Here is an 18,439-nt window from a genome sequence, read left to right on the forward strand (position 1 = left end):
ATGCCTTAATTGCATTCTCTTCAAAACACTTGCTCTTGTGGGCAATGAACTTTTTCACCCCCTCTGACCTTCTGGCCTTCTCCCATTCTGCCCTTGTGGAACACTCTGAGGGCCACTCTGTCGTCCACAGCCACCAGGTTCTTCTGATACTGATGGACGAACACATGGCTGCTGAGGTTGCTGATGGCTGGGCAGCTGACTTGGCAAAGTCTGTTCTATGTGCAATAGTTGGGAACAACTTTTTCTACTGCAACTGAAGAAACAGCACTATGCAATCTTAAAACAAAGCCTTGATAACCAAGGAAGAATTTGTATTAGTGCTGGTTTTTCTAACTAACTTGTTGTGAACTTTGTTCCTTTTCTTTGCAAGATTTAAATAAAGTTGTTGCTGTAATCCTTGCTCGTTTGATCCTCTTAGATGTGTTTGCGTGCATACTTCAAGACTGGGCTTTGGGCATACATGTGACGTGCTAGAGTAACTTTCTAACCATTCTTTACCTCTGGAGTCTTGCATTCAGATGAGCCTTTGTTCTACAGTAAACTTCAGCAGCTGTCAACAGTTCTGAAAAATGAGGGAGCTCTGTCACTTGTATTCAGTTCAGGTTTTTTTTCTTTCCTAGGCTGAGAGAACGGTACCAGCTTCTTCTGCATGACATTTGTCATGAAGAGAGGCGTAGGGGTTTTTGGCAAATATTTTGGTCTTTCTGATGTCATACTGTGGTGGCTTTCCCTATTCACTACTTAGTATTTTATATTTTTTCCTAGTTACATATCACTTATTCATACCCATCACAGGTGTTCATTCTGATCTGGTTTCTATCATTTGAGGTAATAGAAAAGGAGCAAGTGCAGCTGCTTCCTTAGTCAGCTCTGGAAAGGTAGGAAATGGTCACTGTGGGCCGTTCCTTCTCCATGTGGGTGCAGCGTTCGAACGTGTAGCTTGCACCAGTACTTGCATGCTTAATCATTGCTCCCGGGGCATGGATCTTACCATTTCCATCTGATCCTTTAGGAAGGGAGAGAAGGCTAACGCAGTAATCAAGCAGCTGATACAGTAGATTCATGAAACATACTGCACTCTACAAAATATCAAATTATTTATTTATATAAAATATAATACACAACAGTTGTACACATGCACACACCCACACAGTACTTTACCACAAATTTAGGCCAGTTATTTTCTTTAATTAAATGTTATAATCTAGCACACGGTATCTTACAGTAATTTACATTATTATCTGAAGACACAATGGGGAAGCTTTGATCATTCATTTATAAACCTTCCATAAATTACAAAAAGAAAGGCAGTCTGAAAAATATGTATAACAGTAAAAACAATTTACAAATGGACAAGAATTACAAAATAGTAACAGCCAATGACTGTCATCAATGTGTAAGATTGTTTTTCTTGAGATGCCAATATTGCAATTAATATTTGATTATCACCTGTTGCAGCCTTTTTACCGGCTACGGCTTGTGTATGTAACACAGTTTTTCACTTTTTACTTTAGGCATGCATTTTATCTTGAGTCTGACATCAATATGAAAAGGCCTTTTAATTTAGGACTATACCTCTGCAGGGAAAAATGTTGGGGAGTAAAGGGTTTTTGGTGTGGAGTGTTTGTTTTGTTTTGTTTTCTTTCCTGGTAATTGAGAACAGTGAACCAGGACCTCCAAAACTGGAGGTTGTATAGTTGAAACTGGGTGAGTCTCTGAATAACTTATACTGCATTTGATTTCAGTGCAGTGAAAATGTTGACAAAAAAAAATCAATACAAAGGGTTTGGTTTGGGGAAAAAAAAAAAAAAAAGAAGCAAAAATCAAAAAGAAAGCGTTTTGCACAGCACTTCAAACTCCCAGGAGTTACATCAGACATTGCATGGAGTCAGTAACATAGTACTTGATCTTAAATTACCATGTTTGAGGGAAGATGAAGACAGTTGAATACACAGTACATACAAAGTATACGCTGTATATTTATTAGACAGTACAAATCATTGTGCATTAATAAGGCAGAACATCAAGGCTGATTAAACTAGGAGTTTCAAGACCATTTTTGTTTATGATGAAGACCAGATACGGTGGGGTGATCTCTCTGAACCAGGAATCAATGAATAGAGTTTTCTTTCCCCCGCTCATGGTTAAAGGAGACTAAAGGCTGAGATTTGTCCAATGGAGTTGCAGGTGTTGAGTTGACTTCAAATAAAACCATGTTCTTCTGGTCTTAATACCACAAAAACTATTTTTTTTTTTAAGAAAAAAATATTTGCGACAACAAATCCGCTTCTTTTTTTTTCTTGCTGTTTTGATTAAGCAATTCACATGATTCTATTGATGTCAGAGTTAAAAATGCAAAGGTTTGGTAAAGTTGTACTGCATAGTCATGAAAGCTCTAGTTTTGACGTTTAAAAAAAAAATACACAGACTGGAAGCGTTACGAGTTGTCCAAGAGTACATGAATCATTTCACTGCACCAAGCTTTTTCAGCAGTTTCTTGCCTTTGGAAAGCAGCCCCTTTTTCTTTTTCGAGGACATATCCCTGCCTCTCCCGGGACTACCAGAACCCATAGGTGACGTAGGTGACCCAGAATGCAGATGAACTGTGGGGGATGGTGCTCTCCGTGATGTACCTGTATTCTCAGGAGGAACCTATTAGGTACATTGTTATAATTTATTGAATGTTTGAAAGCTGAAAAGCTATTATCATCAAGAACGTTGGTAACATCTCTTGTCCCATTACCCACTTAAACAAAAGGGCTGGTTCCTTTCTTTGTGGCTTAAAATACCATATGGGCTTATGGAAAAATACATAAATTTTGAGAAAAGGTATAGACAATGGAAAACACTCCAATAGAGCCCTGGTTTGGTTATACTTTTTTTGAAGAAAGAGTTGGAAACACTTTTTTTGCCATAGTTTTGGCCACAAAAGCCACAAAACTCGTTTTGGTTTTGCATTTCAGTACAAGAATGAAGAAGGATAATTTTAGCTATAGATTTAAGAAAAATAAATGCGTTAAATTACTACAGATTAGCAATCTCTAGAAGCCAAATTGTTTTTGGAAGAAATTCCTTCAAATAATTTATTTTTTAATGTCCTTTAAATGCCTTTTCTTTAAAATTGGCTAGCAAACTTTATATACGTATTTGAGAAGATGGCACACTGGCTTAAAAAAAAAAATAAAGGAAAAAGAAAAAGCTAAAATGAACTTTAATTGCAATCAAAGAAAGCTTAAAGACCCTGACTGCTTGATGTGTATGCTGTAGCTATGAGGTTGCTGAATGAAGGGAGTATTTGTACAATAGTTAGATGACAGCATTCCTAAATATTTTAAACAGCTATTTTTATTCAATCATCAGAAGCACTTGAATGAAAATGCTAAAACTACTTATACTTGGCCTATCCTAACTACAGTGCCCAGATGACAAAAGGTGGCAGCTATCCATTAAGATGATATTTTTCATAGTGGAGTCCATGCCTTCGGGACCCCTGTTATCTTGTAGTTTGAGTTCAAACATTAGCAATTTACTGGCTTGTTTTGCAACAGTGAGTTAAGCAAAGGGGCTTCAAGCCTACTTTGATTTTAATTCAAGGTCTAATTCTAATGAAAAAAAAACCAAACAACTTGGTAAAGCACCCCAACGTACACCTGAAGATACCATATCTTTAGTCTAATGCATTAATTCCGTGAGCTGCATGTGTCATACTGAGACTTTATTGCATTGGTAAACCAAACAGTTGCTAATATTTCAAATGTGCACTTTCTAGGAAAATCCCCGTAAATTGTACCACGTGAAGGGATTGTTCAGAATGGTCTTAGGCAAAGCAGGGTATAATTGATTATGGAAAACACATTTTAAGGCAGACAATTTGTAGCTATATTTGAGTGTAATGAGTTTCAAAACCAACTATACCCTTGTAAGCTGCGGTACATATCAGCTTACAGTTCATTTGTATGTTCTTCAGGGGTTGGGGGTGTTGTGCTTTTCTCTTGATACAGGAGCTTGGAATTTTTACGTCCCAGGTTGGCTAGCAGTGCAATATGCAGCTTTTGTTTGTAGGGTAGTTAGACATCAAACTCTCCTTTCTATGTAAACATAAACACTTAGCTCATGAAGAAATATGTTCCAAATGTTGACCTTCATAAAGTGAGGACCAATTGACTTATTTCTAAGGATTCCTTCTTAAAAGATGTGTCTCCTAAGAAACCTAAATTGACTTGACTAGATACAGTAAAAGCGTACAGCCTATTCTTCTGTGGCCAAGGTTTTGGAGACATATTTCTTTTTTTTTTTTTTTCTCCCACAATTAAGTTTCAAGACTTGCATTAGATAGCCAGGTAGGTTTAATTGAAATCTCTACTGGTATCTTCAGTTGCTCACTTACGTGAAGGCTACATTGCCTTATTAAGGTGTGAAATGAACACTCTTCTTCTGTTTCCAAGCAGATGAGCAAAGAAATAAAAATATATATAAAATATATAATATATAAAAGTATTGCAGTGATGAAACAAAACCAAAAATGAGATACTCTAAACATGGTTAGTCTTTCATAAAAGAGCAGTCTCTGGGCAATTAACTAACACCAGTTGGAACAGAAAGTCATAAGGATTAAGAGATGGACACGTGTCAATCAGCGCATTGACAATCTGTATTTAAAGGAATGCTCGTACCAGTCTGTTGTCCACAAAACCATTTGCTTTCATCTAGATACTGCACGTAGTAAGAGTAGCTTAGAAACATTAGGAAGTAACTACTTTCACCAGGGAAAAGCTGCTTAAACTCAAATTATAATTGAAGGTGCTGTAATGACTGCAATCAAATGGTCAATTTAGTTTCTCCATTTACAAATGTAACGAGCTAGCAGAAGGCTAAGTAAAGTCATTTTTCTTTATGTTCTATATATTTGAAAGTTAATTTTAAATGGGAAAATGGATTTAAAAATGTTAAAAGTAATGTCTAAATCATATATGAGACAGAATGGAATGGAAAATTAAAATTTAAGTTATTTAGTTGCTTACCCTTTTTGCTTTTGTACGCATCGGTGTATCGTGAGCATATCGCGAGGGTGCATCAGATAGAAAGACTTCAACATCATCAGGCACTTCTTCAAGAAAGTTGGAAGGAACCAGCCCCTTTTGTCCATTAAGTTCACCCTGCAACATAATGAAAATTTCAGTGAATGTTTTAATTAAAACAAATGTAGGTTCCCAAGAAGGTAAGAAAATACTTTTGACTATTTCAAAGCCAGTGAGGAAGAGGAAATACCCATCTAAGGTCACGTGAGACCTTAAGAGCTTATACAGTTTTGAAGATCACAAGAGCTAGTGTGTGTAATGAAGAGCAAATGCACCCCTGTGGGCTTTAGCTATGTGCAACGGAGAAGGAGGAACTGAATTCCCACACAGTTTCTAGACTTAGGTCCTTAGGACTGCAACACCACAGATCGGTGTGGTGCTAGGCTGCACAATGTGAAGGTACTTCTGAGGAGATCAGATTATTCCTTTGGGTCTCAACAAGGGTCAGTTTTAAACTGCATCTGGAAGAGACAGCGGGGCCTGTTTTCTGCAGCCAGTACACTGTGGAAATGGAAAAACACAAGCTCAAGGTGCAGACTGGCAGCTACTATCAACTTGGAGACAGTTCAGCTGGGCAAGCAATGCTGGAATATTGTCTCCCATGATTAAACTCTTCCTATTCTTATAGGAATGATAGCAGTATGATCAGTTAACTAGTGCTTAAAGGACTACTGAACTATTTTCTTGATTTGTTTTCATCAAATAACCCTTTATCGTAGGCACAGGCTGTATCTAGTTTTTCTCTCCCACACGAAATGCCTTACCCGTTAGAAGTCAGTCACATGTTCTCATAGATACATGTATGATCAAAACACAAATTTTCCAGCAAACTAAATGAGGCAGATATTATTTATGAAATGCCGGAGGCAGCTCTGAGCTGTGTGATCACCATGCCATAAAAACATGTGCTGAAGGGACAAGAGTGACCCTTCTTCAGTGCCATAGGATCTCTGTGAGCTGAGGGAGCTTCTCGGGTTCTGCTACAGCCCATGCAGCAGCTGGAGCTGTGAGGGCGGGTTCGTGTCCCAGCTCTCTAACTGGGCTGGTTGTGACCTCGGTCTCCCAGGTAGGAAATGGGTGTGGTGATGCTACCCCTGTTTTGTCAGTGCTTCCAGGCACACCATCGCAGGTTGGCCTTGTTAAATTCAGATCACAGCTGTTCCCACACCACCACAAGCTGGAACTGTGACCTGAAATCCCCCCAGACCATTGTTTAATAGTTCATGGTAGTGAAGCCTGCTCTAACAGTTTGTAGCAGTTTGAAGTGAGCAAACAGAAGTCAACTTACATAGTAAAATCCATCTTCATCGATTTCACCGAAGACAGTGATAATGTCCCCTGTGCAGAACGTGAGCTCAGCCTGCAGAAAACAGAACACATGACAGTGCGTGTTTTGTTAGGCACAGGTTAACATTTTATTTGCTAATAGTAAATCCATTAATATTTTTCCCTCTCCTTTATGTTAAGACACCTTTGGTGAAACTGGTTTTTTTTGAGAGCTTTGAGTGTACTCTGACATTCTTACCACAATACATATATAAATGAAAATTGCATTAAATCTTGATTGAGGGACTTACCATGTAACTTCAAAGACAATGTAAAAAGTGATTCCGTTGTTGCTGATGACAAATATGGAGAGATGGGAAACTAGATGTAGGTGAATGGAAGGTAAACCCATAATGAAGTTCTAGCTAATGGTCAGCTGGTTTTTTTTAAATGGAGCTCTAGGTAATGCTCAGTTGTTAAAATATCCTTACACTGTTGTTAAAAAAAAAAAATTACAGACAGGGCATACAGCCACGGAAGGTCAGATGCATCAGTTAAGAGAAAGCAATACAATACATTATGAATGCTGTTCTCCTGTGCTACATTGTTCTGGCGTGGGTTGCAAAGGAGGGTTGATTTCTGGAGGAATTGCAGGTTACAGAGATTTGAAAGCACGTGTCACTGTCAGCTTGTCGGGATAAGCTAGGATGCTTCTCAAAAATAATCCTGTTCTTATGTGGAAACATACAAAGGATGTTTGAAAACAATAAATGGAAAATAATCATTCGCTACTATTTGTAACTCCATGCTTGTAGACTTCTATTACATATATATGTGTACACATATATTGCACAACCATCTATCAACAGCTGACTGTATAATGTGTTGAGCCATAGTAAATAAATCCTACAAAGGATATTCCTCAATTTACTTTGAACAAGAACTGTAAATCTACTTGTACATAAGCTTGTCATATATATCTGCCCCAAAACACTTGACCAATGTTTATAATTCTGAACTATGATTTTTTTTTATGCACACCACTGTACATGTATACTCATGCTTGTTAATCTAACTATGGCTCCAGAAATGGTGAAGGCAGTAAACGCTTATGTCAGTACCTCTACATCAACGTTAGGAGAACTTTCTCTCGGATCATAATCGTACAGCGCCACCATCCTTCTTGTAGACACTGGCTGTTGTCGGCCGCTCCGCCTGTTTCTTTCTGTTCCAATCACAAGGAGAGGAAGAGAAGGAAAGCTATCAAAGTTATTTTGAAAAGAAAAACAAGGTACACCTTTTCCCCGTGTCATTTTCACAACAGTGCAGTAACAACATTGATATTTCTCTAGCATAGTGATAAAAGGTCACATTACCAAAGCTATTAACAAAGGTTTCAAAACTGCATGTATGTTTCATAAATAATTTTTTTAACATTTGGCTTGCTCTCTTTATTCTAAGCCACTGAAACCTCTGAACAGTATTTAGCCACAAAACTAATGTTCTGAAATTTTCAGCCATTCTTGGCTGTAAGAATCAGAGGTGACCAGGGTATACAAAGCCAAACAGTCAAAATTCATGTTTGTTTCATGTTATTCAAACTTCCACATTTACTGTCTGTTCCCTCCCCTTCCACCAATCGCACGGAATTTTGTGCCTGGGCTTAGTCTTCAACTTTCTGCTGGGAGACTGGAAGGAGAAACGGACACTCAGCTGCCCCAAGACAAGAGGTTATCCCTTGTGCAAGTGGTTTGCAATACTTTCAAGACTCTGACTACAAAAACACATTCTTTCTCAAGTACTGTTTAATTTTACAAGTTTCCTTTGTGAGGAACAGAAGGAAAGGAGTAAAATTTGCAGTTTCCAGGAACCACATGAAATGTTTATTGATTGACATTAAACATTTACAGAGAAGTCCAAAATGGGCTTCATTTTAAATTTGAATGATACTAGCATGATTCTTGCAGATGATTGCTGTAGCAAGAGAAACATGCTTGTTAGTGCTACTTACAGACAGGCATTGAGGGCAGGTCTGATGAGCATTATGCAGTGTGACAGAGGAGACCTGGGATTAGGAGGCACCCTATGGGTGTTCCGGCAGGAGGATGAACATTAAAGGTTTGGCTGATGTAGGAGCAAATACTGAGAGTAGCATGCGCTCACAGCTGTCACATCCCCACCAGCTGACACTGAAGCGCTCAGTCAGAGGAGATCACTTACTTTTGCAGTGGGTGGTTTGGAGTTATTTTCCCAGCTACCAATGCAAGGGATTTACACAGAACACAAGGAGAGATCCAAAATGAAGGCACCGACTGTAACAGACACGGGACCCGATCCCCTGGTTCCCTAAAGCCTGGATCAACCCACACCTAAATGATTGTCTCAGAGTCCCACTTCCATTTTGAAGTACTTCTCTGGAGCAAGCCATTGCCCGCTGTTCAGGATCAAGGGCCCCTCTACCACCGAGAATCCAAATGGGACCCTATACGTAATTGCTATGTGACAATATTTTCCAACTTCTGGTTTCCAAAAGTTCAAAGGCATAAAAAAAAAATAAATCTAGACAGCTCAAATCATTTCAGCTAATTTACAGGTTGAATCAAATGATTGGTTCTTAGCACAGACCTCTTTTAGACTTTCTGGATCTGCAGTGTACAGAGCGTGTGCTCTCTTTGAAACGGTCACAGTTGACTTCAGGAAAAGAATGCATACAAATAAAAGAAGAAAAGATATGAAGCTGTTCAAAGTTCTGTTTTTAAGGATTTAATGTGGGCAAAGGATTAAGAAAAAATATAGTCATATGAACAAAGCATGTAAAGTGTCTGATATGACATTAAAAGTATGAGTACCAATATGAGACAGACTGGCAATTTGAGCCTGCTTCTGCCAAAAATCCACGTGGGCAGCCTCTGTGACAGTGAGGGTCTGAGCATGTGGATCTCTGCTATTCAGAACTTGTATTTAGTTTAAAATTAAGCCAAACTAACTATTCTTTACAAATCCATTAGTAAGAGTGTTTGTTGTTTTTTTTTTAATTTTATTTTTTAAACGGCTAACAATGTACATCCATATTAAAGAGAAAATACATGATGCTTTTAAAGTGCTAAAATATTTAAAGGTGAACTGCTGGGGGTAGGTTGCTCAGAAACATCCCAGAATAAAAAGAATGGCTTAAAAATGTAAGGCAGGGCAACATTTCTGTAACACATTGCCTCTCCCTCTTTCCCAGAAGAAAGACTTTCTGATTTCTCAGCTATTTCAGCAGACACTGCCAGTTGAGCACAACAAAAAAATCCAATTATATTTGCAAAATATGACCCTTAGACAGCTAAAATGTTCACGTTATGGGGAGCTATGCAGACCAGTGGTTTCATTTTCACAGGTGTTCTATGTCAACAACTTGCTGACTTTGATAAGAACTGAGAGCACCGAGCAGGACTTAGAGCAGGAAGTTTCAGTCGTAGCTGTTCAGGAAGGTATTTTCTGTACCCACATGAGACCTCATTGCTAAAAGTAGAAATATACTGAGACACTTCTTCATCCCCCAGGCCCCCAGTGGTGTTTACAGATGTACCTGAAGCAGGTTAGGTGTCTCATCCCAATAGACCTCAAATGGCGTAGAGCCATGCCAAAGCGACTGCTTGTGCAGAGTAAGTCTGTAGGCAGCCAACTGCAGGCACGGCTCTAGGTCCCGCTGTGTGCCTGCCCCACGGGTTTGTCCTATAAATGCACGTGCAGGTGTATGTGCTATACCTACAGGGGCAGATGGGCAGTGGGGTTTACAAGTGCATGTGGGTGTGGGAATCTGTCCCTTTCCTTTTGAGCATTGTCTCAGAAATCGTAAACCACGTGCTCGGGTGACATCTTATGGCGGCTGCCTGGAATGCCTGAGCCTGGCAACGTAAGATGGCGCAATAAGCTAGGCGCCCGCCCTCCACCCGCCTCCAGTTGCGTGTCTCCGGTGACAGCCTGGTAAGGCACCAATCCTATGGCACAGGAACCGGACATGTCCCGCCTTCGGACCTGTGATTGGTGCGAACTGTTGACTGACGGCTCCCAGTCACATGACTCTGCCGAAAAACTCTATAAAAGAGGCTGGATCACCCGAACACGCGGGACCCTCACCGCCATCTTCCAAGTAGGAAGGAAGCATTTCCCGCGGGACGCCGCTGGATCTCAGGGTGGTGAATATTTTCTTTTTCTTTCTCTTTCAACTGTTTTCTCTGTTTCTTTCTTTCTTTTACCTCTCTCTCTCTCTTTTCCTTGAATATTGAGTTGCCTCAGTGTTGGACCTAATAAAGTCAGAGCCAAGTTTGTTGATACCGTGCCTCGGTTGTGCTTTGTCCGAACTCAAGGATCACGAATCTTTAATATTTCGGGTCAGGATTTTTTGGGGGTGCTTTACCTACAGGCAGGTTAAGCATACCGGGTGTTCACATTGAACCAGGCACGCCGCACGTGGTCTGCGCTGGAATTATTTATAATTTTCGCGGGCCCTGCGCGCGGGCTGTCTGCATTGAACCAGGCACGCCGCACGTGGGCTGCACTGGAATTACTAATTAGGCGGGTCTCTCTCTCTCTCCCTCTCTCTCTCAGGGAGCAGGGGAGGCGGACGGGGATTGTCTGCATTTTATTTCTAGATTTGCTCCTTTTTGACTAATTAGGCGGGTCTCTCTCTCTGTCTCTCCCTCTCTCTCTCTCACGGGGGGGGGGGGGGGCAGACGGGGGGGACTGTCTGCATTTTATTTCTAAATTTGCTTTGGAGGCGGACCTTAAATCCGGAACCCGACAGTGGGTGGGAGTATTTGTTGTGGCATAAGTAAATAAATACACAGATTTGAATTAAGAACTCAGTTAAGCATTTAAGAGCTTAGATCATTCTTCCCTTTCATGGACAATGGAGAATTTTAAAATATCTCAATATCTTAAATAAAAACAACAAAAATTAATTTGTCTCACATTTACTAATATGATTTTGGAACCAGTAAGGTTTTATTTAGTCTAAGAAAACAATTGTGGAAGATTTCTTTGGGTTTTTTTAGCAACCACTTTTACAGTTCACTTTTAAACAGGACTGAACCAATTCCAGTCCTTTAAACTCTCTGAATCACGTTGAGAATTTTAAAATATATTGAGATAGTTGTATGAAATTTATTTTTAGAAAGAAATCTAAGTAAAGATACTTGCTTTGTGTATCTGTGTACAACATCAAACCAATGATGTAACACAAGCAGTTCATAACACAGAATTGTTTGGCCAAACTCTGCTTTTTAAAGGGTTTGTTACTGCAATATCCATAAAATCTCATAATACGTAGTGCTATCCCAAATGAGATTACACATAACCCTTTGCCACCATCCCTTTAAATTGTTGGTAAAGTAGGAAAATGTAGAAGAGTAAAAATAACAACAAATAAGTGATTCTTTTTATGCTTTACAGCAGTGAGCGTATCACAAAGCACCTCAGCACAGCACACTCCAAAGCACAGGGATCATGTTCTGTGTCTAGAAATCTTTCAGGTGACAAAACCCATTTTTTTTAAATAAGAAAATAAAGTAATGAGTGGAGTGGCGAAGATACAAGTCCTTATTTGCAGCAAAAGATGTGACCAAGATTAAATATTAGTTGAATAAAGTCATCCAGATACTGACACAGAATGTATCCCATGGTGTAGTAAATTGCTGTAAACTTTAGATGCATCTGCATATAGTAAAAACAAAAGGCAAAGCTGATCCAGCCAAGTTAATAGCACCCAAAAGGCGAAGTGAAGCACATATATTTTTCCTTACCAATTTTCTCAATTGGTGTGTTCAAAGGAAGAAACCCTTGTTTTAGAAGCTGATCCATCATCTCTTCATCATCTGCTTGGATTTCAGAGACCATATTACATGGGATAAGGCCAATTCTTGTACAGGTTTCTCCACGATAGAATCCATCAACATCTTTGTCCCCATAAACCTGTTATTCAGAGTGATGTTGGTCAATGAAGGTTTTAGCATTTAGGAATTTTGATACAGGCTAAATGGTTACTAAAGCATAGACAGACGACTACAGTTTGGATGTGGAATTATATTAGTTTTTGACTACTCTGACATGTTACAAAACTGGAATTGTTATGTCAATTTGAATTACGACTTCAGATACGTAAGCAGAATGTGGACTGTTTTTGTAGCAGTGAAATGCACAAAAAGTGAGAGACACCATTAAAAGTCATCAGTTTCTCCCTGTGCTGACCCAAAAGTATACTTAATGGTTTACACTCATGTTTATGAAATTATTCACATGGCACCATTTTGATGTCATATGAACTATATTCAACATAAGCATTTGCAAAACTGTGCCTTGTTACTTTGAACAGAACAACTTGTATATGATAAAAAATGCCTGTCTAATACTTAATGCACTTGATATATGTGCTTACTTAGGCTCTGCTATTGTCTTTCCAGAAAACATTAATTAAGGTATAAAAATAGCATGAATTTTCACCAGTGATAACAGGCAAATCCAAAATTTCTCTTAAATTCTAAAAATGCAGTCAATTCATACAGGCTACTAATGATACAAAGACCCAGATCAAGGATTGTACTAAACAAAAATGATGTTCTTAAGGCCAAACTGATGACTGAGTTTAGATTGTTCTTGTTTAGGCTCAATCAATTGTTTTTTCTTTAAAAACAAACAAAAAAACAATCCCTTCAGTTCAAATCAGAGTTCATTAAAAATGCCCTTTGAATAGCTTCCACTTTCTAGAGCAGGAACATTTTTCAGTTTTAATCACTATATATCCATGACTTGCCTGGCACCACTACTACTTCACACAGTACTGCATATGTCACCATAACACAGGTATGGGACAGATATCATACAGCTCATGGTGGAACTGACCCTCCACCATCCCACTGCTCAGGTAATGTATGAAAAATATTTTGAAAATGCAAACTAATCCATCTTCACAACATTTTGATGAGAAATTCAAAGCAGCAGACCACATAGTAATCACCATGGTCCCAAACAGAAAATAAACATCACTGAGAAGCAATATCTGATGTGGGATGTCTCTAGACTTTTCAGTGCCAAACGTGTACATATTTGTGGTACCTTTGCAGGAAAGACATCCTCTCTGAAGCAGTTTTTCCTTCAGGGTTTGTGGCAATGGGCATAGCGGGCTTCAGAGTCACAATTTTGGCCTTAGCACCTAAATCTCTAATTGACTCGGGCCCTATCTATAGTAACTTTGAGATTTTTGCCCATTACCTAATTATTTTTAAGCCATTAGAACTAGATATTAGGTTCCAGATGCAGTGAGATTTACAGCCTGAACCTCTGGAGGAAAAAAAAACCTTGGACTCTAGCCACACAAGTTGCTTTCTCCACGGGGAACAAAGGAGACCGTGTTTGTACAACTGGGTCCTTCGTTTGCTTTGTTTTTAGATCCCACCTTAATGATCTGTCCTTCTTTAAATGGCAGCTCTTCTTCTGCAGCATCAGGATTTGGGGACATTGTCAGCGGATCGTAGTCAAAGAGTGCAACAAATATTCGAGTAGAAATATCCTCTGTGCCAGGATCTGTTTCTGATTCTTCATAAATATCTGGAGAAAGATGGTCATGACCACCATAGCCATCTATGAAAGTAAATTCAGAAAAGAACAATTCAGTAATACAAGTTGACCTCATCTTTCAACTATTCCAGTTAATATTTGAAAAATGTTTGGCATTTCAGTGAAAAAAACCCAATAACTTAATGCATGTCCTATTAAACTTGGTGGTTTGGTTTTTTTTAATTGGCAAGTTGTTATTTTTTTTTTAAAAGCATATACAATCTGCATGCATTGAATGTCGTGTTGATCTCCTACATCACACTGACATTTGCACATGTGAATACAGCTCGGGTAAGAAAGCAATTTTTGTTAGGCTTACTAGAGTTTGCCATAAATTAATGAAGCATGTTAAGAGTGACATAATGATGAGTCTGACAGGCTTTATCATTACTGCAAAAATAACCATGCTTTGGATCCACCTGTTTTCCAGCACAGCTGCTTCTGCTCTTCATGGACACAAGAAAGCACATCCCAGCTGTGTTGACATACCATGTTTTAGGTACCAGGTTTAAAACATGGTTATAACCTCTTCTCTCCAGACAGGCAAGAAGAAATATATTTCAGTAGTGTTAGTTATGCCAGGGTTGGAACTACACTGCCTATGATTTTGTTTAAACACAGTCAATAGTTAACATAGCCAGCAGTGCCCCAAACCAACCCAAACACTAACAAGATGTGTTAAAATCCAGGAGGAATGGTTAGTTGTGACTGCATTTAACCATAAGCTCATTAGGAAAGATCATCCATGAGTATCACAACACTTGACACTGAACTGAACTCTGTCCACTGCAGGGTACCAAATCAATTAGGACATAAAAAAGAACTGACATTTTGTCTCACATCTTTCAGACTTTTCAAATGACCTAGAGAACACGTATAGTCCATGATTCAATGACATACTTAAGGATGGACTTCAGTAAAACTGAATTAGAAAATTAGGCCAAAATGGCTAACAAAGAGTGTTTTGATTGACAGGTTTCAAAAGCTTTTAATTTTGTTTTGAAAGAGCATGTGGCAGCGCTTTCCGAAAACATAGGCTCTTTCAAGACACATGAAGTTGAAATCCTCCAAAATAAAGCCCTCAAACTCACAAGCCACTTCCAAAAAACTTGGCTTATTGTGCAAGTCCTGCTAAATTCAGTGGGAGTCATGTACTTCTGTTCTTTGTTGAATCAACGCTTATCAGCCAGTTTACAAGATCCTTCACAATGAATAAAATGAGAAAGAGATGTTATAAATTACAATGAAAATGTAGTTCAACTATATCAAAACTTTTCCGAACAATTTTCATATTAATACTATTTTTACTGTAATCACCTCTTACCAATTAAAGACTCCCATTTTTGATAATAGTTTGAACATTCAATATGGACCATTTTAAATAAAATTCCTCTTCTTGCCTCAACATCAGATGGATTTTATTCAACATTTGATATTTTTAAACTACCAGAAAAAAAATTCAGAGGGTCACAGCTTTAAGGGAAGAGCTACTAAACTCTTGGGTCCAGAGCGCAAGAAAGAGTGTGAGTAGGGAAAAATGCAGAACAGCAAGAGAGGAGGGAAAAATTCCAGCCAAGAAGCTTTAGGCAGGCACAAAGCACAGAAAGGAAGTGTGGCAGAAGGGCACTTGTGGGACAGAAAGCAATGGGACACAAAGGATGGGATTCTTCTCTGTTCTGTTCTCCTCCCTTGCAGTCATTCTATGGATCACACTCAGGCCCACCAGGCAATGTAAAACAGGTGGGTTAAGGAGTGTTTTGTTTTGTTTTTTAAATAAAAAAAAAAATATCAATTTTTGCATCCAACTCCAGCTGCAGTTAATGGGGGTTAGGTGCAAACATGAATTATAGCTAAATGTATCTGTGTTAAAAGCATTGGCCTGTAACAATCAGATTCAGAATAGTCATGTTTGCTTCAGTGAACCAGAAAGCAAATAACCTCTTGATTAGCTCATTACCCACTTATCTTATTCTTTCAAGATTTATATACATATATCCTACATATACACACACACATAATTGTGCATGTAAAATCTTCATCTTTGGGTGCAGCCAGCCAGATTCCCAACAGACCCATAGTTGCAACCACAGTTGCATTGGATTAATGAGATATACACTGATATACCCAAGCTGATGATCTGGTTGTAAGTCATTCAGATATGTTTACTTGGAGACCCAGCATTAAATTATTATTTACGTAAACTTTCAAGGCCCCTTTTGTTTCATTTCAGATATCGACAGAACCCTAATGTCATTCTTAGCTCTATATATGGCCTGGGCTGCTTTTATGGGTTGTGTTAGACACTTCAATTCACTGTGTTTATGAACTATGAAAACTGAGTTTTTGATCATGTAATGATTTCTATGTTGATGAAGCAACAAATACTATCAGTAGTGGGTACAATCGCCTTACTCATGTAATACAAGTTTGTCATTATGATGCAATTATGCCTAAAATTAAGAATAATTTTTGTCTTCACCAAGTGACACAGCCAAAGTCCTGTGTGGTCATTGAAAAGACCCTGAATCTTTGTTTAGCCCAAGCCATAAATCAGAATAATGTTTGGTAACTTCTTCCCGTTATAGGACATTGGGTTGTGATATACCAGCTACTGTTTGCCCCTGTCCCGTCTATATGAATCGAGTGGAAATGTGGTCATGTTGATGAATGGTTGTTCAGGTGTGTACAGTAGATACTGACTGGCATTAGTAGCAGCATAGCTTCACAGCGGTACATGCAATGCAGTGTGCTGGGACTCGGTCGAGTATGGAAAGGTGGCTGCACAGCAGTTTCAGGACAGAGGACTAAGGGCTGTTTGTCCCTTACAGCTGAGCTGGAGAAACTTACCTGAGAGCAGACAGGACTCAAGAGCTAGTTCCCCTGGCATTCTGCATTGCATGCAATGTTGTCATACCGAAACCACACTTGTTAACACGCAGCTCTAAAATGTGTCTGTCATAAAGGATGAATAATGTTCGGCATACCGTATCTATATTCAGAGGCCATGGTACGCTGCTGAGGCCATTTCTTATGTCCACCAATGCTGCGATAATAAGCTGCTTCTTTTACAGGTGAAATATTTCCCTCACTACCTGACCGAGACCGACCGCCTTCACTGTTACTGTCCATTGTAATTTCTATGGAGAAAAAGGGAATGATCTATTAAAACATATTGTATAGTTGCCTTTGCGGAGGCTCCTGCAGGCAGGCTTTGCCTACCTTTTTTTTCTGACTTGCATATAGTGGGAAGGCTGAACACTGCATAAGCTTTGCCAGATGTCTCAGCCTCTAGAAATCCTTTTTCAGCAGGGGAATCACAGAAATGTGTATCTTCTTTTTTTTTAAAGCATCTGACTTTTGTGCTTTTTAAAATTCATACAGCGTAAATATTATTTGTGAGATCTTTGGATAGGAATCATCTTTTATTATGAGGTTTAAACAATCCTACCTGCCAGATCTGCAAGGTCAAGAGCACTGTAAACTGTGTTTCACCTTCTAAAGTATCAACCTAAAAACAAAAATTAATTAATTTACTTAAATCCTACCTGCAAGAAGATATTAATCCAAAATATTTATAGATTAATGGAGAAAATACGTCTAAGAATTTAAATTCTGGAACATTTTGGAGAAAGTTTGTGTCATTGGAATCCTAAGAACATTACAATTTTGAAGGTCTTTCCCACTATTTTATCCTCCCAGAGCTGTCTAAAGAACTTTCCATCACTAAAGTGACCCTTTAGTTGAATAGCTCAGTAAAAACTCCAGGCGTATATGTAAAGGAATAAGCTGCTGCCAAAAAATTTGGAATCCACATTTTTGAGCTATATGCTGAGGCCAACAACAGTTTCATGTATGCAAGCAGTCTGAACTTTGGCTCAATCATATTTACTTTCTTCTTTCCTTTTATTTTACTCTGCATTTCACTTTGTGGAACTACATGTTATAATGACACAACTCTAACAACTTCCTCTTCAAAAACCATACTTGCAGCCCTTATGGGGAACTTCCTCTGTCAGTGGGAATTGTGAACAGTGGGTTCAAGTTTATACAATTCTCTACAATATGCTTTTGGATGCCCTACTTTTACCACATTTCATTTATCTGACCTCTTGATACATTTAATATCTTCTAGATTTTTTTCCAGCAGGCTTACAAAAAGCAACTTTTGTGCCGAGTTTTATTAAGTGTTTATATTTGCTTCACCTATTCTCAGAGTGATTTATTACAGTATGATGCTGAAAGTGAGAAACAATGCATACATATCTTTCAACAATTTTAATCACTAGTCTTTTAGTCAGAACTCAGAACTCTTGATCTCTGAGCCACATAAGGCCTTTCAACAGCTTCACAGAAAATAATTGTTTTTTGTTAGATACTGTATATAATGCTCAGCAGTTTGCTTGTTACCAGCATTACACAGTATTGTAATTTATTCCTGATGGAACTTACCCAAAGACTATTTGTGGATTGCACATAATACAAAATACACTAATTCA

General features: G+C 38.6%; 1 protein-coding gene across 1 annotated transcript in view; it reads right to left on the bottom strand.

Annotated features, from left to right (window-relative positions):
* Positions 1-2,333: 2,333 nt before the first annotated feature.
* Positions 2,334-18,439, bottom strand: part of LOC137673522 (RIMS-binding protein 2-like) — a 35,995-nt gene continuing 19,889 nt past the window's right edge. The window contains 8 exon segments of the mRNA XM_068418368.1: positions 2,334-2,652; positions 5,022-5,156; positions 6,367-6,438; positions 7,466-7,569; positions 8,970-9,035; positions 12,134-12,302; positions 13,783-13,967; positions 16,928-17,080. Of these exon segments, the coding sequence (XP_068274469.1) occupies positions 2,464-2,652; positions 5,022-5,156; positions 6,367-6,438; positions 7,466-7,569; positions 8,970-9,035; positions 12,134-12,302; positions 13,783-13,967; positions 16,928-17,080 (1,073 nt within the window). The 3' untranslated portion in view covers positions 2,334-2,463.

This window comes from Nyctibius grandis, chromosome 25, assembly GCF_013368605.1.
Source record: "Nyctibius grandis isolate bNycGra1 chromosome 25, bNycGra1.pri, whole genome shotgun sequence".
In the NCBI taxonomy this organism is placed as follows: domain Eukaryota; kingdom Metazoa; phylum Chordata; class Aves; order Nyctibiiformes; family Nyctibiidae; genus Nyctibius; species Nyctibius grandis.